Source organism: Netta rufina (genome assembly GCF_964035555.1).
Source record: "Netta rufina genome assembly, chromosome: 7".
Classification (NCBI taxonomy): Eukaryota; Metazoa; Chordata; class Aves; order Anseriformes; family Anatidae; genus Netta; species Netta rufina.
Genome location: NC_140130.1, coordinates 34443155 through 34469782, shown reverse-complemented (window position 1 = coordinate 34469782; position 26628 = coordinate 34443155). Strand labels below are relative to the sequence as shown.

The 26628-nt window shown below is 38.5% G+C and overlaps 1 protein-coding gene across 1 annotated transcript; it reads left to right on the top strand.

Annotated features, from left to right (window-relative positions):
• Positions 1 to 881: 881 nt before the first annotated feature.
• On the top strand, positions 882 to 26576 carry DHX32 (DEAH-box helicase 32 (putative); the record flags this gene model as incomplete). The annotated part of the gene is made up of 11 exons (XM_084289911.1): positions 882 to 1151; positions 4324 to 4517; positions 5969 to 6341; positions 8884 to 9129; positions 11210 to 11309; positions 11409 to 11567; positions 20515 to 20706; positions 22987 to 23136; positions 24174 to 24364; positions 25246 to 25427; positions 26333 to 26576. 11 exons carry the CDS (start codon positions 882 to 884, stop codon positions 26523 to 26525), a joined length of 2250 nt encoding a protein of 749 aa, XP_084146037.1. The 3' UTR covers positions 26526 to 26576.
• Positions 26577 to 26628: the final 52 nt, after the last annotated feature.

The following is a 26628-nucleotide window of genomic DNA, read 5'->3' as shown; positions in this document are numbered from 1 at the left end:
GTCAAGATTAGGAGGCTCTATTTTGCTACTTATGAGCCCTAACAGTTGGAGTTACTGTACATCAGTGCTTCCCTCCTCTTTGAAGACCACTTCTGGTGCTCTTGAAGGATTAGAATTGGCATTGCTCTGCTTTTTTTAATGTATTGAGACTATTCTAGATTTTTAATTACAGCAAAGATTGATAAAGGACTTCCAAGAAGAGTTAATACACAGACTACATAAAAAGACACGTTACTACTCTCTAAAACTCTGCGTATAACATCAAACCGCTGGCTGCTCCTGGCAGATGCTTTCCAGCACCAGTTTCCATGCGTCAGCCCGCTCCCGGCCCCTGCGCCCAGGGGTGAGGCCCATTGTGCTGGGATTAGCTGCACACATGACTGTCCCACGGGGACAATAACCACCCTGCGGCTCCTATTCACAGCCACTGGGCACAGGCAGGAGCCACAGAGGTCAGGCTCAGCGCTCTCTGTCCCATTTATTCTCCAGTCCAGCCAAGCAGCAGCAGGCAAGAGCACCAGCAAACACGCTGGCTGTTACTTGTCGTCTGGCTTTTTTTTTTTGTTAAGTGCAAAAACTGCTACTGCTAGACGTCTTTTGGTGCAGTCACCGGTATTTTGAAACTTGGACCAACTTTAAAATGTATTCTCTTGAGGCTCATTTGGGTTATTAAGTGAGTTGGAGTGGGACGATCTGAGAACAAAGCAGGCAGCTGCACCCCATGACTGAACGTCAGCCCAACTTTTCAGCCGAAATACTAATCCTGAAGCAAGCAGGAATGGATTTCCTCAGGCTTACAGGGCCTGCGTGACCTACCGGTACAAAGGGCTCCCTCCATCATCCTTAATGTGCTTTTGCTGGATGTAGTATATGTAAGAAAAATGGAGTTTTTAACATTTTCTCCAGAGATCCACTGCTTTTCAGAACTGCTTGACTGCAGTGATGGTGATGAAGAGGAAATACTAGAATTTGGAGATGATTTACAGCTTAATCCTTTTGATGGCTTGCCTTACTCTTCCCGTTATTATAAACTTATGAAAGAAAGACAAGAACTTCCAGTATGGAAAGTGAAATATACTTTTATGGAAAGTTTGCTTCATAATCAAATTGTGATTGTGTCAGGAGATGCTAAGACTGGCAAGAGCTCACAGGTGAGTATTAGAAAATACTTTGTTGAGCTTTTCTTATTTTTAGAACACTTATTATTGTACACTTCTCAGAGATACTATTAATATTTTACTACTTGCACAAGTTTTTAAAATAGAAAAAAAAATGTTCACTTTACTGTTCACCTATACTAGATGCATCAATATCCAGATTTATGTTATCCTGGTGTCTGGTTTTGGTTAGTAGTGGGCTGTTGCTACACTGAGTGCTGTATGGCATTGTAATATAAAATAAAACAGCATCCAGTTCGGAAGAGTTCAGCTGCAGTGCAGGCACACAGCTGTGCTGGTGTCCAGCAATTCTGTGTGTAAAAACAGATGTGCAGCCATCTATCATAATCTGAGGTGTTAAGGCCAGAGAGAGTAAAGTAAAAAAGGTGACAGAAAAATCAGGCAAATATAGATGTAAAATGTATATAAAAATACACATTTGAATAAGTTTCTGCAAATACTTAGAGGCAATTGACACTTACTTTATGTTTCTCCATAAAAGCCATTTTTACATAGTTGATGGTGTTTTTGAGGCTTCAGGGTAAGCTGTGCACTCAGTAATAATAATTTTCAGCCTGTGATTGTCTACCACAGTGTCATAAAACAACTAGCAACAATCTCAAGCTACAACTTTTTACATTCTAAATACTAAATTTTAAAATTTCAAACCCTTTCTAAATACTGGCATGTGCATTAACTACTGTATCTTAAAATTCAGAACCAAATATAGAGAGAGGGAGAAAAATGTTGTATAAAATATTCTTGTATCTATCAGTACATGTACTGCAAATTTTTGTTTTTTTCCTATATGATAACATCACATCTCAACTTGAAAACCTACCAACTATATACTTTAAAACCCGTTACAAAACATGTCAGACACAATCCTTCCGTACTGATGTTACAGGTGCATTTCCACTGTCTTCAGAGAGTCCAAGGCAAAGTCTAAAATAGTCTAGGACTTATTTCAAGTTGCTTTAGTATTTTATCAGTAAATCATTCCTTTGGCATTTTGCTGGCTGCTATTTTGCTCAGCTGGAAAATTTTATCATCTCCTCCCTTGTATTGACTAAACTTGTCATTTTATCCTTTTTGTCCATCATCACATCGAACAGCAAGTGGAAATGGTAAACTCTGCAGTACCTCTGTTGGATTCAGCTCATATCCTTACTTGGAAAGCATGGTTTTGATCTGATTAATGTTATATCAGGAAAGAAATACAGTGGATTTGCAGGCAGGTCATAAAAGAAGGTGGAGAAGTTCTCAGGGAATGAAGGACTGAAATCAGTGGGGCTGTTTCTCAGGGAGAAGCCATAGTCTTTCTCTCACTCCAGCTAAGAGCAAATGGTTTTTCAAGAACACATGATTTACAGAATTAATGGGAAATGCATCACTGAAACCAAGATCTCAGTTGACTCCAAGCATATACATATCTAATAGGGCTATTAAATTCTACTGTTATAATAATGTATATAACAACCTAAGTCTGTTACTCCAATAAGCAGAGAATTGTCAAGCAGATATTATCAGCCACAGTATGAGTGTTTATGACTGGGAATCAGGAGGAAACTTTCCTGCATGTAAAGCTATAGGATAGCTTACTGTTACAGGGCTTCTCATACTTGTCAGAGACTGATGCTGGACACTGCTAGAGATCACATATGGAACTAGAAACATTATCCTTCAACTAAGAATTCCCATCTTTCCATAAAACATGCAAACAGCGCCTGGGGCCTGGAATATTTCTTGGAGTGGGAAGTCTTCACCCCCTGTAATTGACTGTGATTTATATAAAAGAAATTTTGTATAATAATAAACTACTTATTAACAACCTTTAGCTCTTTCAATTGTCCTAAAACAGGTTTAACAAGATGTAATACATTACTGGCTGTTTAACCATTTTTATAAACACAAATAACTATACAGAAATAAATCATATCTGGATGATGTTGTCACACCTAGTTTACATATATTAAGTAAAGCAAGGGATTTGAAACCTCATCTTTTCACTGAAATAATATTTACAATGGAATTGTACATTCTTATAGCAATAACACACTGATTTAGTATTTTCCAGTATTGATTTTCTACAGTAAATATATAAGCTAGAGAGCTACTGCATAACTTTCTGGAACAGTTCAGCTTCAGATACCTTGTTTGCAGAGTAATTAATCTGCAGTTGTTATTTATTTATTTATTCAGGCATTTATCAGTTTGAAATCCTCTTTCTCCTGGGACACATTCCTCACACAAACACCTGAATTCAGCACTCAGTGGCTGGGTTGCTGCTAAGCCAGCTAGAAGCCCCTGCCAGCAGATGCTCACAGTGACACTGTCCATGCTACCTGTTCTCAGATGCAATATATTTTCTCCTCAGCAATATATTCAAACTATTCCAAGTCCAGTTGAGAAACTCCCAGATGGACCTTTCGGCCCATGTCACTTCAACTCTTGACCATTTAAGAGATTCAGGCTCTTGACATTTAACTGGTGGATATTTTCCGTGCTCATCTGCCCTTAGTCAGGCAGAGAGTAAGCACCGGGCGCTCAGGTCGATTCAGTTCTTCCACAGTCTTCTCAGAGTACTTCAGGCCTCACCTGGAGTACTGTGTCCAGTTCTGGGCTCCTCGGTACAAAAAAGACAGGGATCTCCTGAAAAGAGTCCAGTGGAGGGCCACAAACTTAATACGGGGCCTGGAGCACCTTCCTTATGAGGAAAGGCTGAGAGACCTGGCTTTGTTCAGCCTTGAGAAGGAGGACTGAGAGGGGATCTCATCAATGTGTATAAATATCTGAAGTGTGGGAGACAGAGGGATTTGGCCAACCTCTTTTCAGTGGTTTGTGGGGACAGGACAAGGGGCAATGGCCACAAAATGGAGCCCAGGCAGTTCCGCACCAACATGCGAAAGAACTTCTTCACGGTGAGGGTGACGGAGCACTGGGACAGGCTGCCCAGGGAGGCTGTGGAGTCTCCTTCTCTGGAGATATTCAAGGCTCATCTGGACACCTACCTGGGCAACCCGCTCTAGAGAACTGCTTTAGCAGGGGATTGGACCCAATGATCTCTGGAGGTCCTTTCCAACCCCTACAATTCCGTGATTTTGCATGACAGCCTCTGTTAAATGTGTTAAGCACTGAAGATGCCCGTTTTCTTGTTCGCTCACAGATCCCCCAGTGGTGTGCTGAGTACTGCCTGTCCGCCAGCTACCGGCACGGCGTGGTGGTGTGTACCCAGGTGCACAAGCAGACAGCCGTCTGGCTGGCCCTGCGTGCAGCTGATGAGATGGATGTCAGCCTTGGCCATGAAGTGGGGTACTTCGTCCCATCTGAAAGCTGCTGTTCAACAGAAACCATCCTGAGGTTTGTGCGTTTGGTGTGGTTTTATCCCTTCAGGCTAGTGCTTGCCTTACAGTTCTTTGCGAGGATGCTGCAAAGGCTCACAGAGGGCAGCAGCCCAGTCCTTAGCTCTTCACAGCCCCGTTGCACTAACACAACAGGATGGACAGCCAACAACTGCATGTGAACAGTGATTTTGTGGCAAAAGGATTTTGTATCCAGATTGGGGAAAATCAAAACAAAAAACACTGCTTTGTAAAGTTGCTTCTAGTATTTTAAAATGTAACTGCTGGAGATTTTGCGATTAGCCAGCAAACTGTAAAATGCCTGAAAGAGGTATTTTGTATTTAATTGCAGTAGGGATTTAAATGATGTAATGTTAGCATCTGCACAAAAATTCATTAACCATCTCAGTAAACTCCGTATCCTTCTACTGTTTCTTTCTCTGTGTTCCAGTACAGGAGTGTTTGTAGCCATAAAAGAAAGCAAAGCCAGAATTTAAAAGCAATCAAAATTCTCTCTAATTGAAAAGGAAAATTCAGTAATGAGAAAAGCACTGTGGAAGATTTTTAAGGGATAAGAAATGTACATGAAATGTCAGATACAGATAAATAACAGCAGCAACACAAGGATCCAGATTATGAGCCACTATGAAAGCTCGATTTGTTTTCTCAGGTTATTTAATATGGCATATTAATAAATGACTATAAACTTTGAGCCTTTTACCCAGCCACATGAGCTCCCCCTGATTTCCAATGCAGGCGAGGGTACTCACCACTTCTAAAAATCAAGTTCAACTGCTTTTCCTTTTGTGTGTCCTTTCTCTTTCATGAAGAGATGCTTACCCCTCACCCTGCAGTATGCTGTGTATCATCTGCACCTGATGTGAAAGGGAGATGAGTCCTATCCTTACACATATTGAAACCTGGTTCAAGAAAATTCAAAGTCCTACTGAGCAACACAGCACAAAATAATATGCTTTGTAAAAATTTTGAGTAGCAGGAATAATAGGAAAAAAGTGGGAAAGGCCTTACAATATGAATTAATCTCTCGTCTTGCTTCTAGCAGTGCCTCAAGTGTGTCTGTACGCCTTCATTTCCTTATCTGAAAACATTAGTTCATAGCTCAAGGATTAGTTATTGCATGCAATATGCTTAGATAGTTTGGAAGGTGAAAAGCAATATAAGTTATGATTTTAGGGCAGAATTATTTCTTCTTTTGCCTAGAGCATCTTTTCAACTGTAGTTTCATTTAGCATCATTGACTTTCATTGAGTTTTTAGCCACTTAGAAGGGATTTAAAGAGGAAGCTGAGACAGTGATACCATCTACAAAATAGGCAGTATTCATTCTTATCAAATCTTTCTTAGTAGAACAGAAAGAGCAAAGCTGTCCCCAAGACCTTGAATTAATTTCTTAGAGTAAAACCTGAATATTCCAAGAAACTTTGTGCAGTTTTCTGTTTGCATGATGCAGATACTGTACAGATGATATGCTACAAAGGGAAATGATGTCTGCTCCTCTTCTGAACTCCTATGGAGTCATCATCCTGGATGACGTGCATGAGAGAACTGTTCCAACTGATGTGTTACTTGGCATTCTCAAAGATGTCTTGATATCAAGACCAGAACTGAGGCTGGTAATACTCACTGCACCTCACATGTCCATCAAACTGCAGAATTACTGCGGCAGCGTCCCCTTCATAAGAGTGGAAAGCAAACACCACGCAGAGGTTGTATATTCCTGCAGCATTCAGGAAAACCATTTTCTGTCTGCACTGAGACTGCTCTTTGAGATACACCACTCAAAAGAGAAGGGTGACATTGTGATCTTCCTGGCATGTGAACAAGTAAGTTATTAGCTCATTCTAGGATTTCTGATTTTAACCAAGAAAAAATTTACATCTGTGTTTTTATATGACCTATAAATATCTTGGTGCCAAAATTTAAGATGTTGGACATTGCCAACAGCTTCATTTCAGTTTTGTTGTTGTTGTTGTTGTTGTTTTCTGCAAAGGTGTTTTTGTATATATAATGCTGCATTATCTGCCCAAGGAAGTGGTAGAGTCCCCATCCCTGGAGGTATTTAAGAGACATGTGGCTGTGGTTTAGTGGTGGATTTGGTAGGATTAGGTAGTGGTTGGATGTGATCTTATGGGTCTTAACTCAAATGGCCCTATGGTTCCATTATTATGCATATAGTGTAAACTAAGAATCTATCAATTTTTTGTAGGTTTGAAGAAAAGCCATCCTGTGTGATGTAAAAAATAGCAAAGGTGGCATACAGGGACAGGAGTCACAGATGTAGGGAGTTAAGCCCTACATCTAGGTTACAATGCATTATCACACTTTATTTTATCTCTTTTTGGCAGGAATGGACACGTCCAATTCGCATAAACATCCTACTTCACATGAATGTTTTTACCATAAACCTGCCTACAAGGTCTTTCCATTTGCATTCTCTTTTACAGTTGCAAACTTCCCAACCATTTGTGTACACAGCAGCAGGAGGCAAATGTCACTCCAGAGGTGCTGCAGATAATTCAGGAATCCGTATGGATTTAGCTGTTCTAAACATTGACATCTCTGAATCCCTGAAGTGATGCTCTAAATTCATTGCTGTCAGGATTGCATAATTAGGTCCTTCTCAGAAAAATAAATAAATAAATGAATAAATAAATAAATCGTAAAACTTTATACCCATCAAACCGATGTGCCTATCAATGTGCCTGTATTCAAATAAACATTTTAAAACTTGGAATTATTTTAAAATATTATTATTTTAAAATATTATTATTTTTAATTTCCTGATAGTGGTCTCCATCCTTCCACTTCGTACAATTAAATCTGCTTTAGAACAACAAATTAACTTTCATAGCTCCAGATTTGTGAGATAATGACTTTTCACAGGCAAAGATAAATCACTTTGAACTACCCAAGGGTTTTTGGTTTTCTATTTTTCTTTTGATTTTATTCTTACTCATTGTAAAAAAAAAAGGGGGGGGGGGAAGGATATGTAACATTTTTAATGGTGCTAATAATCTGTTATAAGCTTCTTAGACACAAATTTTGCAAACATTAATGAATTCCCTGTATCAGTTCCTATGATTACAATACATAATGTTAGAGAGAAAACACAGTCTTTCTGTTTGGAAGTTCTGGGAACAAAGTTTTATTTCTGTTAAAAACACTTCTGATAGGCAAGCCCCACACAATACTAAAATAATAATTCACTTATTGCTGAGAAGAGATGACTTAGTTTTCTCTCTCATGATGAACAAAATTCTTGTTATGAATCGCTACCCCACAATTCACATCCCATGTGTTCTTGCTTAACTGTGATTTAAAGTTTCAGCTTGCTAATGGCTCGCTGTTTGCTAGCACTCAACTATCTTTTCTACTGAACAAAAACATGAATGAACCAAGAGCATTAACATTTTTGATGTTGTCTTGGTGCCAGTCTTGCTATTAGATGTCATTGCCATACTTTTATAAGATTTTTTTTTATGGGATATTGTAACTGTCACTGCTTCGAATGTAGTATCACTCTCAAAGAGGAGCTCAATGTGTTTTTTCAATTTTGAAAAATATAATAAATTAATAATTTTTTTTAATAAAAAAAAAAAAAGCAACACTTCAAAACTGAGTGAGTCTATGCCTTTTAAAAGTCATGCACAAAGTAAACTCTATTTTTAGAAAAGACAAAACCAAAACCAAAAAAAAAATTTAAATTTGTTTTTGACCTCTGAATTTGTGACTGTTTTTAAAGGTGGTGCTCCGTTAATGTACCTTAGGCGCATTTTATCGACTTTATTAGTCTCCACAAAATTTATTATTAACTAAGAAAACACAATAAAAACTTATATAAGTTTTATATAATAAACCTCACCAACAGCTCACCTGAGTATCTGTTACAGCATTTCCAGGCCTGCACACATGAAAAATTTGCAGCAAAATAATCTTTTTTCAGAACTAAATCACAGATGTGGATGCATCCTACATGTCCTATATACATAAAGGTTAGAGGCCATTTCATAATTTCTCATTCTTGATGTTCCTGTACTATATTTATGCACATCTGTCTTCCCCTGGAGGTGGGTTTGGATAAGATTAAAGCTGGAGAGAACTGTTTAGGAAATTGCACAGGAGAAAAAGACATTTCAAAAAACAGCCCGGATTTTCCATGGTCTACATTTAGTGGAGACATTTGTTAAATTCTCATATATACTTCTATTCCATTTTGTTTTTGTCTTGTAATGATCATTCAGTCAGTTTTAAATGTTGTTATAGTTCGATACATGGTTAAAGTTCATTTTAGATTAAAAATGTTTTGAATATTGATATTTGTTTTTCATATTGATGATAAGAAAATAATCTTTCACCTGATTACAGGAAATTGAAAAAGCCTACCAAATTATCAGACAGGAACAGGCTAATTTAAATCCTGACCTTGGAGAACTCATCCCAGTTCCTTTATATCCCACAAAAAGAGACTTAATTCCCAAACCAAATCAAGACAAGCAGAAATGCTACAAAAAATACAGAAGAAAAGTGTTGCTCACCACAAGCTTTGGAGAATCTTTGATTTGGATTAAAAATGTAACCTTTGTCATTGATGTTGGTGTTGAAAGAAGAAAGGTTAGTAAAGATAACCAAAATCAGGATGCCAAAAATGAAAAATGCATATATATATATATATATATTTTTTTTTTTTCAGAGTGCAGAAAAAGGAAAGGTATAATTGGTGCAAATGGTTTCTAGATATATGTATATTTCAATTCTTTCATAAATCAGATTGTATAACATGTTTAACATTCCAATTCCCAAAACGTAAATAACTTTCAAAGACATCGGTACGTCTTCAGTTTCTTAAAGACAGAGCAAAATACAATTTGTTCTTGGCTACCTGCTGGCATTTTACCTGGTTTAGTAAATTAACCTCATTCCTTGTTTCCTTAATTCCTGTGTAAGCAGTGTAGTGCCACAAATCAAGTAACACAGAAGGGGGCTCAGACAGGAAACCACTTCTTTTTGGAGCTGCTTCTGCATATGTACTTCCATTCAAGTAGCTCAAAACATTGCAATTTATTTAAGACCTTTTACAGTTCATTCTATGTCCTCAGTTCTTGTTTTGCGTGCCATCGTCGGAAGAACTACTGCAGCTGCAAAACTAGATCTTATTTCATTTATTAAATTTGTTTAAAAAATGATGTGAAGTCCTAACGAATGAGTGACTGTAGGAACAAGTCACTGCATGAGCTGGAAAGCTGCACTACTACAGGCTTTATAGCTGCCCTACATGTTCTGCTAGACAAAATAGGCAAAAGGAACAATATCAGAGGTTCTGTACATAATCTGCTATTGAATCACCCAAATTGAAATTAAGTGTTCCTAAACTTTTCAAACAGAGATGACTAATGCTTATTAGCCTTATGGGTTAGTTCAGGCAAAAGGCTGAGAACTAACACTGCCTCTCATTTTCATTACAATAAAAAGTGTCTAAAACTGGCATTTTTAAGGGTTCTCATTTGGGGGTTATAAAATAACTCAGCCTCAAGTCAAGGAAAAAAAATGTTCATACTTTTGTGTGGGAGGAACAAAAGTCTAAATACAGTTTTCAATTAGACTATGCATAACCCAGTTATTTCTGAACTACAGTTGTTGTTTCAGGTGGATGACTGAAATGAATTTCACTTCCATTTTCAGTTGGATGGAGATGAATCTCAATTCCACTTTAATTTGAAGCCTAAAGTAGAAGTCAGTGCTTCCAGATTTCTGTGAATCTAAAATATGAAGTGATGGGAACAAATCAGTTTCAACGCAGTCCTGATGGCTGTCAAATCACCTTTATCAATTACACAGTTTCTACCCTTTAATTCAATTACTTTGTCATAACAGCTGAAGCTCAGTCCTCTAGTATTCATTCCTCAGCAAATCAAACCTACATTCAATCCATATGGCTGGAAGTCAGTTCAATGTAGGCAAACGTTTGTGCAGAAGGAAATCCCACATAAGTCTTGCAGTTGGGATATATAATGAATTTACTCAGTGGAAAATAAATTTGTCTGTTGCACTGAAGCACATTTTATCTTTTGATTGAAATCTTGCTTAAAGTAGACAAGGTTGAATGAGATGACTTGACTAGAAAAATGCCTTACCCAGCTCTTGCTGTATTGTACAGAAACTTATGGACATCACCTGGTGGTTGGAAAAGTGAGTAAATCAGCTCCTTATTCTGACAAAATAAATGTAAAATTAAGGAAAAATAAATACAAGGGGACCTTGTAAATCCTCATTACAGTCCTTGTGTCCTGTGCTGAACTGACAGATTTCAGAATTAAGACAAAAATCTGGAGTTATGGAACAGAATTTTATCAGGCAGTGTTGGGATTCTGTCATTGAAAGAAATAAACTTTTTTCATGCTTTTATTAGTGATACCATAGTTGCATTTTTTTGTGCTTTAGTACGTTACATTTCTTCAGAAAAAGACATCCATCTTAGAGAATACTTACAGAGCTATTGCAAAACTTAAGCATCTGTCAATTTATCAAAGTGTTGACTGTTTTCATTCCCTAGCTGGTGAAATATACGGTATAAAAAGAAATGAAACTGTTAGTACACACTGGATTCGATAACCTAGACAAAAATGCAGTACAGAGCAATACTTTTGTAGTCTTCACTTACTTATCTGATGTTTAATATCTCTTTTATTTAAAGGTGTACAATCCTAGAATCAGAGCAGACTCTGTTATAACGCAGCCAATCAGCAAAAGCCAAGAAGAGATGCATAAACAAATTCTGGGCATGTCTTCATCAGGTAGAATTATTAGCTCAAAATGCAAACCCATCAGCTTAAATTATTAATAGGATCAATGTGACAATGCAAACAAAGTAATTTTCCTGAAAACTCTTCCAGGAAAACTCTTCTGCTTGTATCCTGAAGAATTTACACACAAAGAAATGAAACCAGATTTACCAGCCAAAATACAGGAATCAAACCTGACTAGCATGGTTCTCTTCCTGAAGAGGATGGATATAGCAGGCTTAGGACACTGCGACTTCTTAAGTAGGCCAGGTAATGATCATGCACCAATTTTCCATATAGTTTATATTACTTTTGTGGTTATTTAAAGATTAATTTTGCCCTGTTATTCACAGTACTGTTTTTACTGAAGTACTTGTAATCTCATTGCCACTGTTTTTAGCACTTACCTACTAGAACAACAGTTCATAGTGCAATAGTTGCACTTAGAAAAATGGTACCCGATATGAACCATTTGCTCTGAAAAAGACCATCAAGCATCTGAATGGAATTGGAATTAAAAAATAAAAAATAAAATAAAAAAATCAATATTTCAGATATCTTCTCATCTAGGTTTCATATTATTTTCCTGGAGCTCACAAAGAAAATTTGTGTCCCATTGTACAAGGCATCGTACAGATACCTAACAAAATATATTCCTTTAATCAAAAGTTTACAACCCAAATAAACTACTATTGTTACCTTGGAGATACATTTAGAGGAATTCAGTTCTCTTCTTATCCTCCAGCGTCTCCAACCTCAAATTTACCATAAGCTGTTGCTTAAGGACAATATTATTTATAAAATAAACCCAAATAAACTTTCAATATTCGGCAGGAAATACTCTGAATTTTGAGTTAAGAGAAAGTGGTTGTTTTATATTACTACTATTATTTTTTATTTTGCTGACTTCATATTTGGGGGCTTTTTCTACAAAAGAATATTCTCTTCTGTTCTGACCTACCTCAAAATGCTGTTGATTTGAAGCTAATTACAGTGAGGGAAATACCACGGATATAATTGTTTTGGAGATCATGTTGCTAGTTTCATTTATGATCATTTTCCAGTGCAAATAAGAAGACCTTTCATTATTGTCCTCCTTTTCCCTCTACACATGCATGGAATTAGAACAAACACTTGTCCTTCACATCCTGTGCACCGTAACAATCAGTGACAAAGTTTAATTCCCACTGTTGGGTGTTGTGCTACATTCCAAGTGGAATTTTAAGTGAAATTTATTCTGCTTTTCCCTTGTCTATCTGCTTTGCAAAAGCATACCTAACTGAAATGTTGAAAACAAACAACCAAACAAAAAACACCATTGCCCTCCTGAGCAGTAACTAGTTGAAGATTGATGAGAATCAGCAAGTATTTTGGCCTTGTGAGTGTCACCTCCTGTGCTGAATCCAGGAAACCTTCATGGAAAATGGTTATGGAACAGAGTTGGTTTCCACTAAAGTTTAGAAAGAGTTTTACTAAAAATAAAATAGAAATAAAAATCTAAAATATATTAGTGCCTTTACTGCATATGAAGAAAGCTGTTCTTGAACTGTAGAATGAATTAGTAATGTTACACTAGAAAAAGCATTCAGCATTTTTGGATTTAAAAGCACAATGGAGATAGAGTTGGTATTCAGTAAGAACAAAATGCTAGAGGCATTTAAGGATTTCACAGATGTACGAATTCTAAGTTTTTTCTGTATTTTGAGATAATGCAGCTGAAGAAAGGGTCTTGCTGATGTGTACAAAATCGTAAAGGCATTTGATGAATGCGTCAGCTTCATTTGGATGGGCATTAAATATGAAAAAGTTTTTGCTAACTAGATGAAAAGTGTGAGTTCAAGGTATTGAGAAATTTGAGGAATTACTGAAACAGCGTGAGGAATGTTAGATACATTGCTTGACCAAAGAAAAAATCCCACAAACACTGTAGGGAGTTAACTGAAATGGGATGAGAAAGTCTGCAGAAACTTCTGGTTTTCCTGTCTCATGGCCCCACAAAATTAAACATTTGAAAAACTGCTTTAATTGTGTAATAAAACTCTTCCCAGTTTATCCTAGGAAAGACCACACAATGACTTTATTTGCCTTGGGGCTTTCTGCTTCTTAGTGGGCAAACAACCGCTTTCCTACTAAAACTTGAGCTGTATTCCTACTGCAGCTCTCCAGAGATGGCTATAGAAGCCACCCTGCCAGACCACAGACAGCTTCAAATACCTGGTGCTAAATACGTTTGTCTGAAAGAAACAGGACTACTGATGTAAGGGTATTTGTAAGGGGATTTAGTTATTTCACTGCACCTGCCAACAAACTCAAAACATGTCAAGCTTTCAAGCAGTGAAGACCTCCTTTTGGGCCCTGCACCCTCCCGAGAGCTTTGGGTCAACGATCCCCACCTGTGGAAGCCCGAGTTCCCTCACCTGAGCTTGGAACCCCTGACCTGCACACTCAGTGGCCTGGTGGCTAAAGCAGCAGGACAGCACCCAGGTGAACCAGAGACTGATTAAAGCCACATCCTGGAATTAAACTGGTACCCAGTTAGACTGGTATCCAGTTCATTTACAGCCCTGCAGCTTTTTCATCAGTAGTCATAAGGTCAAGTTAAACCTTTGTGGATTGCAAATTGCAGGGGAGTGTTGCAAAAGAGGTGAAGAGAAAGCTACCAGAGATGGAAAGCATCCTCTCCTGTGCAAGAGATCCCAGCTTCCCAAGAAAGCTTCGTTATCTTTGCAGCAGTTCAGTTTAGTTGCATAAGCCTTCTGTAGTCTGCAGTGATGAGGAAGGCTGAAGAAGACAAGGAGGGATCTCCAAGATGGTATACAAGCCTAGAGTGGAGATGATAAGCAACAAAGCTCTCAAAATGAAAGCCGTTTTGCCCATCTTCAGCCAAAGTTGGTACAAGACCAACTGGAAAACAAAACAAAAAGACACTGCAATATTTCAGTATGCTCTCATTTGACCTAGTCAAATCAGTTGCTGTTCAGAGGATATAGGTATTAAAACCAGAAATAGCCTATTTTTTCCTCTGCATAGTTTGTCCTGAACTTGACTACTTAATGGCTCTTTACCTCCTTGATTTCCCTTTGAGCAGAGGGAGCAAACATATTGCAGTTCCCCTGCACCGTTCACTCCCAGAAACAATGTGCTACAGGAGTACCCAGGCACCATTTCTGTTTAGCTAACATTCTTAAGTTTTCTTTACAATGGAAGGAGGAGGGTTGTGTTTATTTATTTATTTATTTATTTATTTATTTATTCAAAGGTGAATTTCTCCTAAACAAAATGACTTCACTGAAGTGTCAGAGAAATGTATGAGCATGATCTGGTGAACAGAAAATAAATTAAATGTACACAGAAATTCATTTATAGATGCATAATATGGAAAGAATTTCTTCTGATTGTGTAAAGTACTCTTTCACAGCCCATTCCCTGCACACAGATTAGTGAACATATAGTAGATAAGCAAAGAAACAGAAATTACATCAGTAAAATATTTTATTTCTGTTCAACAACATAATGCACAAGGGTTTTTTTTTTTCTGCTGCTCTTCCAGAAAAAAATAAAAGCCTGGATTAACTCTGACTCATTACTGCATTATGAGAGCAACAAACATGTCAGGCTTACAGCTGCTGCATTTAATTCATGCTATAATCAAGATGAGCAAATGCAGCAGACTTGTTACCCTTTTTAGAATTCATGAGCCATATGAAAATGTATTTGGCACTGCAGTTCTGAAGTGCATTATTTGAATTCCTGTGCCACTATAATAGCGATGTCCTTACATGTTTATCAGTTAATCAGCTAGATCTTTATTGTGTTATATAACAGGAGAAAAGAACTCTTTCCACGTAGATTGCCGCAACACTATGCATCTCTGCAAATCACTGGAAAATCCTTATTTAAACTATGCAAATCAGCATAAAGACTAAGCCATGTAACATTTCCATAAGAAATCAAGGTGAAAGCGGTTTGCAGATTCTGCATTTGTACAGAATTATCATAAGCAATTTTCAGATTAAAATGTTTGTTGATGGCCATGGATCCCATGACATTTGAGAGCTATGCTATTGTAGCTCCACTGAGCAGGTATTTCTAGAATATCCATAGTAACAGGAGTTGTATAAATGTGTATCATTTCAAATCATTTCAGAGACAAAATTTGTTTGTGTGTTCTTTCATTAGAAACAGAGTGTGTCAAAGACAGAAGCCACATAAGGTCTGCTCAACAGAGCACTTCATGGCAGATTTGTTACTCTAAGCTCAGTTGTCGATACTTTTACGTTTTAATTTCTGAATTTGATTGATTAAATAGCATTGCATAGCACATAACGGAAAGCTTTCTGATAGTGTAGATATGGCCACACACTTTGTATTCTGTACTGCAGTCTGGGCACCCTACAATGGAGCACATAGCATGCTGCATGTAGCCAAACTGCTTCAAACAGGGAGCTGATATCACTGCCCCCAGAGGGTACCCCCAAAATGGGGAGGGCTGTCCCAGTACTGTTAAAGCTAGACTAAGCTCATGTCATTCATTAAAAAGTAACAAAATAAAGCATATACATTATTAAATATTATTTATATTAAATATTTTTTCACACCAATACAACGTTCTTTAAATTATACTCTGTGGATAACTGCATGTTGCACAGTCATCTACGTGCCTTGAGGATGACACAAAGCAGAGACAAACCTGACTGGCAGTCACTGCTACCCCTGCAGTGTGACTGTAACTCAGGGTGTTTATGTCAGGAAAACACAGGTCAGCCCCCGTATCCTGCTGTCCCCGCTGGCAGAACAGCACAGTAGGGTCCATTACCAGCCAGCTCGGAGGCGTGAAGCAGCAGCAGAAGCAGGAATAGAAAGGCTACAAAGTATGAGTTTGGCAAAGGAATTTTAATGATCAATTATAGCTATAATTTCAAAATAATAGCTATAGAATTGGTAGCATCAGAGCATAACAGACTCATAAAAAATGCAGCCTCAGAAGTTACAGGGGAAAAGAAAAGAGATGCAAGATGAAATCTGCACACAGAAGCTTTTCCTAAGAAACAAATACCAAGAAAAAAAATAAATCTTTGCATAATTTAAAGAAAACCTGGCACTAGATTTCTCCATATCTTCAGTTTGTTATCCAAACAGTAATGTTAAAAACAAACAAACAAACAAACATACAAAAATACAATAACAGAAAACTCCATTCCCCAGAGCTGGTCTCCCTGCAGTAATTATTTTGGCAGCTCTTCATGCTGTTAAGTCTAACAGAAACTGGAAAAACTTGTGGTTTGCCAGGCAGTGAATCAGCTCCTTAAAGACGATGTCCCTTCACCTGACATCTGTTTCAGCTCCAACTTTCTAAGAGTTACCCTGACATCCACTTCAGCTCTAACTTTCCTGCAGTTATTTCTGTGGAAAGAGAAGATCTATCAAGAAATTGGTATTTTAGACACTCAAAATTTTCACTGAGTAGGAGACGAGAATACAGGACCTGTCAAGTTAGATCCTCCAGATAAGCATGATATGCCAGTTAAATGGACTATTAATAATCATGAAATGTACCTTTCATTCCTATCTCTAATACTCATTCTTTGTAGAACTTTGGGCAAATCACTAAATCATTTGCGTCCTTATGCAACAAGAGTAACACTTTCATATTTATTTTATCACCTGGTAAGGGCTTCAATTTCTGGCGTGTAGGATGTGATACAGAAAAGATTAAAGGTGCAGCTACCTTTAGAAACAGCTTACTCTGTTCATGTCAAAGCTGCAAAAAGCTGTGAAACTAAGAATATCATTTTAAGTTAGCTTGAAACCCTCAATAAACAATTTCAAAGCTAACAATGACATTTAGCTGCACATTTGCTTTACAAAGCCCACGTGTGATCATCACCAGTAGGATGTTTAATTAATAAAACTGGTCCAGCTTCCCTGAGACACGTCTAGAGCAATCCAGCCTTAAGTAGCCAAAGAACACAGGCAAGGGAAAGAAAATATCGGATAAGGAAACAACTTTCAAACTTCCAGGGATGTGACAGCTTCTTGTTGAAAGTACAGGATATGTCTTGAGAGCTTCTCTTTGACTTTGCTCCTGTGAAAGCAGTAGCTGAGTCACCAAGCCTCACGGTTTGCCTCCATGGCAGCAGCAGCCCTAAAAATAATATATAATAAATAATGCTAGCATCATTATAAGATGATGCAGGTGGTTCTTTAAAGAAAAGCTTTCCATATTTAAGCATTTATACTAATTCTATTTATCATGCATTACATTAAATGACATTACTACATATAATTACATTCTATTAAAATAAGAATAAAATCTAAAAGAACCCTTAAATGAGCATTTGCTGCCTTTATGATGGCTTTTTATTGATTGAGTTTGTGCCTCAAAATTCAGACTAATATATGAAAACCCTATTCCAATTTTCATTTTCTTACTGTTCCTTCACCTGCTTAATCAACTTTTACCATCTTTTCTAACACTACACAACTTTAGGAGTCAACTTTTTTTTTTTTTTTTTTTAACTTTTTTTTTTTTTTTATAACACTGATAGCAAAATTGGGAAGTAATTTGTGCTTATAAATCTCAAGGCAACTAACTCTAGTGCATAAAAATGCAAATTACTGATGCTATCAGGGAATTGAAATTGACTTCCACATAACCATATATTTTGTAACTTATGGCACAAACTACTTTGTTGATTTCTGGAAATTAGTTTTCCTTGATTTCCTCGTAATTACTATATGTCTGAATGACAACTCTAATTTCCCTGTATTTTCAGTCACTGATAACTCTTTCCTATCAGTGACTCTCATTCTTCATCAGATGTTACTTTTCTTTTCCTTGAATGCCTTAAGTATTTTCTTTTCAAATGCTTCAGCTTTTGCAAGGGTTCACCTCTTACCCTGTTGAACTTTGTATGTCTGATAATAAATGTTCTCTCTAGGCAGAAACCCACCATGTTGTACAAGCACATCACAGATGTGCACTCTAATATTAAATTAAACAGGTTAAAACTGTAGAGTTTTGACAGAAATTTATAGACTCCTGAGAGAATTTCTCTGAAAATGAAGAGTAACAGTTTTAAGAATAAATCCTAACACTAACAGATTTACACTCTGGAGAAGTTCTGCAAAAGCAGAAAAAAAAATGTAAATGGAATTATTATTTTCCCTTCGTACATTATTAACTGAAAAAAAAAAATAAAAACAACAGGTGTTTGCTTGCTTCTCATTTCATTTGTTTCTTTAATTCATTATACCCAGTTAATTACAGAACAGACTGATGACAAACAGTTCATTACCAAAGAAGAAAAAACCCAAACCCAAGACTTTGCTGCAGGAAGGCCGGGCACCCAGGAGGTGGTGTTATGGCTAACGGTCACCTACCAGTTCTTTACTGGCTTCTTTTGCTTTTAATCTTCATGATTCAGAAGCAAGCAAGAAATGATTTCTAGTCTTCTATTAACAAATATACAAGAGAAAACACACACCCTGCCCACATATTTTTTATTTTTTTTTTTTTAATTTAGAGCTTTGGGGCAATTATATTCAAACTGGCAGCAGCCCACAGAAATCTGAAAAAATTGATAGTGCAGTCATCAGTTTTCCAGTGCATTCTTGGCTGAAGAAGGGGCAAGTCCCGCTGTAACGCAATTTTTTGCCACAAACTTCAGAGGGACTGGGGTTTGTCATCCTCAACACAGAGGGAAAATATCGAAGAGCTCTTAAACTGGAGTAAGGGGAAAGCAGTCAATAATAACAAGGCCAAGATATACATATTCTGCCTTCCACAGCCTCAGATGCAGACAAATTAGTGGAAAAAAAGTAAAGGAGAAATTCAGCAGGGTACTTGATGAAAAAGGAGAACCTTTGTCATTCCCCTTTGCTGTTTATTCCCATGCAGCTGAGAGGTTCAGAAGAGCTACTGCAAATACCATCTTTTTTCTCTTGAGAAGTAACCGATGAGATGTAGATAATTGATGAGAAGGGGATATTTGTATCTGTGCATATGAGCCATTTTCTGCATCTTCAAATCTCGTGGGTTGTTGTTTTCATTCACCCCCTTCCATATGAGGAATGCACACCTATGACTTGTAGAAGTACTCTCATCCTCACAGAATAAGCTTAATAAGCCACTGATCAAAACTGGTTAAGTTGTGTCCATACTCCAGCAGTCTTCAGAAAAAGAGCACTTCAGCCTGAAAGCTCGGTGTTCAATGTATGCAGAAGCAACACTCTTTGCTGAACACTCCTGGCAGACCTCCACTTGCCTTCATCTGACATCGAAGATATGAAAACCATCACTTTGGTCCTTGTTCTGCTGTCACTGTTCAGACTTCCACCTTAAATATTCAATTCTAGCTCATGATCTCCCTCATGTTAGACTCAAACAGAGGCAATCTCATACATGTGCTCCCTTCTCACCCTACGCGGCCCAAATTCACCCATTTATTTGCTACATTTTTCTCTTTTTCTCCCCCAAATAGTCTCTCAGCCTACCTAATTATTTTCCTATACTCATCATTTTTTTCTGCCTCGCTGCTCTCGCTTCTCATACAGGTTATAAGCAAGTTATAACCTACAGTAAGGCAAAATTGAACATTTCATTTTGTGTGAACAGTGAGAAAGTACAGCCATTTGCTAGGGACACATTTTCTTTTACTATATTCCCATTTTTCTTTCGACATCGTAAGAAACTCTGTAAAGAGGAAAAAAAAAAAAAAGAAAAAAAAAAACAAATACTCCAAATACCTGCAAGAATGGTAAGACATCTACAACTCCTGTAAATGCTTGTCTTCTCCCCTGACCCTGGTTTCATGGTTATCATCACCCTTCTTAGAGCTGTTGTTACTTAACCACCAGTCATTAAAGAGTATACACACAAAAGAAATAAGTACTCTGAGTAATTTTTTAGCTTTTAATACTGTAGTCAGCATTGTCTTGACTTTTAACAAAAACTGTTCTTATAGAATATGGGTCAACATTTATTTTCAGCCTTGCAATTCTTACCCTTTATTTTCCTCCTTAAATTTGCTCCTGAATGTTCTCAGCCTTCAGATCATCTCATTTACTGCTACTGCTTCTTACTCATCGTCAAATAATGGAAGCTGACTTCCATTATTTTCACATAGAAAAACACAGAAATATTGCAATTAGAATCCAGACATTCATTTACATGCAGCCATTCTCAGGAATTTGAAGTATTTTTCCTTTTTGTTAGCTCCTGAAAGCCTGATGCAGGCTTTGGAAGACCTCGATTACCTAGCGGCCCTGGATAACGACGGAAACCTTTCTGAATTTGGAATCATTATGTCAGAATTTCCCCTGGATCCACAACTGTCAAAGTCGATTCTGGCTTCCTGCGAATTCGACTGCGTTGATGAAATGCTCACCATTGCCGCCATGGTAACAGGTACTCCTAATTCGGGTCTTACTGCATGGCTTGGGCCACCTGCCAGAAACACATCAACTTTTTCAAAGTCTCTTCACAGGGACAATCCAAAGGCAAAACTTGTATTGTTCACATCCTGCTTTTCCAAGTAAATGAGTGTCTTTGGCTGCTTAAGTCCTGATTTTGAGCATGCAATGAAAGACAAGTACCAAATTTGTAAGTAGCACTCCAATTCCGTGCTTCAGATGCCCCGTTAGCTTCCAGCCTTTTGTCAGAGCATGGACAGAACATTCCTTCCAAATGCACCTTCTTATCTCGTTATGTTCATGCACATTTGTTACAGAGTGTAGAGAAGTAAATTAGGGGACATTTCTAATTATGAACAATATTGAACTGTTGACCTACAAATAATTACTTTGTGATCTTGTTTCTCCACTTCTAATATAATAACTTATGAAATAAACATAACTTAAAGTGCTCGTACCATCCTGTCCTGGTGGATCCCTCTGCTCCTACACAGCATTATCCATGAAGAACTGGTTGGTGACCTGCTACGGCACTTAGATGTGCACAAGTCAATGGGGCCGGATGGGATCCACCCAAGGGTACTGAGGGAACTGGCAGAGGAGCTGGCCAAGCCACTATCCATCATTTATCAACAGTCCTGGCTATCAGGGGAGGTCCCAATCGACTGGCGGCTAGCAAACGTGACGCCCATCTACAAGAAGGGCCGGAGGGCAGACCCGGGAAACTACAGGCCTGTCAGTTTGACCTCAGTGCCAGGAAAGCTCATGGAGCAGATCCTCCTGAGAGTCATCATGCAGCACTTGCAGGGGAAGCAGGCGATCAGGCCCAGTCAGCATGGCTTTATGAAAGGCAGGTCATGCCTGACGAACCTGATCTCCTTCTATGACAGAGTGACGCGCTGGGTGGATGAGGGAAAGGCTGTGGATGTGGTCTACCTTGACTTCAGCAAGGCTTTTGACACCGTCTCCCACAGCATTCTCCTCAAGAAACTGGCTGCTCTTGGCTTGGACTGGCGCACGCTTCGCTGGGTTACAAACTGGCTGGATAGCCGGGCCCAAAGAGTCATGGTGAATGGAGCCAAGTCCAGTTGGAGGCCAGTCACTAGTGGTGTCCCCCAGGGCTCGGTGCTGGGGCCGGTCCTCTTTAATATCTTCATCGATGATCTGGACGAGGGCATCGAGTGCACCCTCAGTAAGTTCGCAGATGACACCAAGTTAGGTGCGTGTGTCGATCTGCTTGAGGGTAGGAAGGCTCTGCAGGAGGATCTGGATAGGCTGCACCGATGGGCTGAGGTCAACTGCATGAAGTTCAACAAGGCCAAGTGCCGGGTCCTGCACCTGGGGCGCAATAACCCCAAGCAGAGCTACAGGCTGGGAGAGGAATGGTTGGAGAGCAGCCAGGCAGAGAAGGACCTGGGAGTGATGGTGGATAGTCGGCTGAATATGAGCCAGCAGTGTGCTCAGGTGGCCAAGAAGGCCAACGGCATCCTGGCTTGTATCAGGAACAGCGTGACCAGCAGGGCGAGGGAGGTGATCGTCCCCCTGTACTCAGCTCTGGTGAGGCCGCACCTCGAGTACTGTGTTCAGTTTTGGGCCCCTCGCTACAAGAAGGACATCGAGGTGCTTGAGCGGGTGCAGAGAAGGGCGACGAAGCTGGTGAGGGGCCTGGAGAACAAGTCCTACGAGGAGCGGCTGAGGGAGCTGGGCTTGTTCAGCCTGGAGAAGAGGAGGCTCAGGGGCGACCTTATCGCTCTCTATAGGTACCTCAAGGGAGGCTGTAGCGAGGTGGGGGTTGGCCTGTTCTCCCACGTGCCTGGTGACAGGACGAGGGGGAATGGGCTTAAGTTGAGCCAGGGGAGTTTTAGGTTAGATGTTAGGAAGAACTTCTTCACTGAAAGGGTTGTGAGGCACTGGAACAGGCTGCCCAGGGAAGTGGTGGAGTCACCATCCCTGGAAGTCTTCAAAAGACGTTTAGATGTAGAGCTTAGGGATATGGTTTAGTGGGGACTGTTAGCGTTAGGTTGGAGGTTGGACTCGATGACCTTGAGGTCTCTTCCAACCTAGAAAATTCTGTGATTCTGTGATTCTGTGATTATGGCACAAACCAGCTGGCCCCAAGCATTGGACATGTGAAATCTGTAGCCAGAACATTTAGATTATGGAAGGTTGTTAACAGTTGTTTTTTTTTTTTCATGGATGTGCCCTGTTTGTGCATGTACCTGAGCATCTTAATAACTACAAACTTGATTTATTTATTTATTTATTTTTTCCTAAGCTCCTAATTGCTTCTTACACGCGCCTCCTGGAACAGAGGAGATTGCTCTTACTTGCTGGCGAAAATTCTCACACCCTGCAGGAGACCACTTCACTCTTATCAATGTCTTCAATGCCTTCAGGGAAGCGGCTGCAGACTCCACAAGCCAATGTAAGTGTACCCGTGTCAGGCAAAATAAACCCAGTAACTTTTTTATTTTTTAAGGAAAAGTCATTGTTGGTATTAGGTTCATGAACCCTTTTTGAATTCTTCCTAGAATTGTTAATTTGCAGGGAGAGGAGAAACCTAAGATAGCAGCCTTTGCTAACGAACTTTTGTTCATTAACTAATTAGAAGTGACCTAGGACAGCACAACTCACCTAACATTAGCACTTTTACAATTGTCATTTGAAATGACATTGTACAAAAACACACACAAAAAAAGATGTTTCCTTCTTTAAGAGGACACAACCCAGGTTTCAGACATGAAATGACATGAGGGACTTGATTCCCCAGCAGCCCAGCAATTGTTAAGGTTTACCAGGTGGTTGTCAGAGTAAAAGGAAGGTTTAAGGGAAGAAATTGAAAGTTGTAACTTTTATGCCGTTTACATGAAGCCAAATGAAAGCCAGGGGACTGTACAGCAGACAAAAGGACTTTGAGGGACTCTTCAGGTGAAAGAAGCTTCTCTGCTGATAGGAGACATGTCAAAACACCAGTTCCACTTCCTAATACAGCACAGCAGAATTGTTTCATGTTCAGTAATGTTGAATTTTGGAGAGGTCCAAGAGAAAATGTCCTTAAACAGCTTATGACAATCTCTACAAACATGGTTTCACTTCTGTGTCCCAGCCTGAATCCAGAAAGTCAGGAACTACAGTTGCCAGTCATTCTGTTTGAAGCTATTACCTTTTACATGCCAAGTAAGGGATTTCTAATATTTTGATTAAAAAATAGCTAAAATTTGATAAAATTACGTGAAGATATCAGGTATTGTCCACTCACTTTATGGACAAGATCCATGAGCCTAAGCTGTCCATGTGGCTCTTGATAGCAGAATTTTGGACAGCTCTGACACAGCTACTTGCTCTAAATTGTGTTTAATTTATTGTACCAGTAAAAGAGCATTTTACAGAGCAGTATCTCTGCAAATAGTACCTATCAGTAAGACTGTGCTTTAAGCCAAAATACTGTTTTTCCCTCCACAGACTACAGTAATGAAAAATGGTGTCGTGATTATTTTCTAAGCTGTTCTGCACTGAGGATGGCAGAAATTATCAGAGCCGAACTAGTAGAGATTATGAAGCGTATTGAACTTCCCATTTCAGAGCCGGACTTTGGATCACAAGAAAATGTACTAAACATTAAGAAAGCTCTCTTATCTGGTTACTTTATGCATGTAAGGAAAAATACTGTGGTTTTATCTTACTGTGTTGTTAGCTTACATAGAATTCTTTCAGAGAACTTCAGTTCCGTAATAAAATCTTTTGAAAGGGTAAAAGCCCCTTTTCCTACACCGCATCAGAGAAACACTTTAGCTGATTCCAATCTTCTCTCTGGTGTTCAGCTATCACAGCGTGAAGTCCACATACTTCGCTGCAAGAAGAACGCTGTCAATATGCCTTTCACTCAAAAGAACTTTTTCACCTCAAAAAACTCTTAACTTGTAGTGTTCCCTCAAATATTATTTCCTTTTTGAAGATTTTTGTGTGGAAATACACTGAATACGCTTGTCTTGTCGAATGTTTAGGTATAAATAATACACAGCTTTCTTCATCTCAAGCAAATGAGGTATTCTAACTATAATTGTGCACATAAATAAGAAAGATTAACGGCTTATTTCTGCTTGAAAGCATGCTTTCCCGTACATCACTGTGCTCTACCTAAAAATACAAGAATGACTCCTGCAGATAAGTTATTACTTCAAGTGCCTCATACACATCGTTTTTTAAAGTCTTCTAATTTTTTAAGAATATCTCTGTTTATACACAGACCCTTCAAAGCCCAGCACCCAGTTCATACATTTACTGTATAAGCCTGTCCATATTTGTTGCAGATGGTTTCCTTTCAAATACACAGGTAATACTCTCCTTAACAGTAAACCCCATTTCACAGTACCCAGTCCCTAGCTTTCCCACAGAAATTTGGGAGTAGGTTTATGTGTTCCCCATGCAAATATCTGAAAACAAGTTTAATGTCTGGACTGAATATAATAGGGAAACACAGGTCTATGTGTTTTGTACATTCAATTAAGTAACAGATAACTCTGCTTTTTTTTAGGTTGCTCGTGACGTAGATGGCTCAGGTAACTACTTAATGTTAGCACACAGACAAGTAGCCCAGCTTGATCCTTTCTCATCATATTATAACTCCAGAAGAATTCCTGAGTGGGTTTTGTTCCACGAGTTCAGTATATCGGAAGACAATTCCATCAGAGTCGTCTCTGAGATATCCCCCGATCTGTAAGTTAACAATGGTGAAACCATTTCTTCACTCAGGTCTCTAGCACAAAAACAAAACTTAAGTCATAAACAGGGTAAGGATGCACGTGCATATTGAGAGCAATGCTTGCAGAACAAATCAGCTAGTGTCTTTTCCTTTTTTGATGTCATAAAAGTAGCTATCTTCTAGTTCAGCCAAGAAATCCTTTCTTGCATAACTGATTCAGGCACAGAGTGAGCCTCAATGTCTGCCACTGTAACCATTACCAGTTCATCCACTGAAAAAACACCTTACAAGATGCAAAAGCTTCTTACAAGGTAAAATATACGGAAAAAAAAAAAAAGAAAAAAAAAAAAAAGGGAAAAGTTAACACTGCTGTGTACTTACAGATTAATCTAGCTGGAAAATTCTTTGTTTCCAGAAAAGCTATTTTCCAGCAAATCTTTTTCTCAACGTGTTTTATGTACCCAGCCAACTAAATCATTCCATACCAACTGTTTATGAATTCAAGAAAAGACTACAGCCTCTTCTCTGCAAAAAGCTCTTTGTACTGGAGAATAAGCGTTTCACTGTCCTCTCTTTTTTATTTCCAATGGTTATAAGAAAGCCTTCTCCTACTCTTATTGAACAAGAAATATGTTCAAATCCAGAGAAATTACTATTTAATGCAATCTGCAGTACTGGGAACTGAACCACAATGAACCAAAATTACCTGATGCACAGACAGAGTCCAGCAAGCCTACTGAAAGCACAAACCACTACTACATCTTTCAGACAGCTTTGTTTTTGAGTTTAAACACCAGTTTTGTGGCTGTATGCATCAGCGTATTGATGCTCTCTTTTGTATAAGCCTGAAAATAGCTATCCAAACACTTCAAAATTCAATTAAAAAAAATACTCCTGTTTTGTTTTACTTCCTCAACAGGTTCGTGAAGCTGACACCTCAGTACTATTTTAGCAATCTTCCTCCTAGTGAAAGTAAGGATATTCTGCAGGAAGCGATCAATCACTTGTCACCTGTTTCAGCCACGAAGGAGGAACAGAAAACTAACAGTGACAACACAGAAAATGAAAAATATCACCAATCTCCCACAGAACAAAGATGTATTATTCAATGATTTTAGACTATCATATATTAGATCAACATAAATAAAACCATATATGCACTATACATCCCCATCTCAACTCATGTAATTATTTTGAACTTTTAACATAAACATA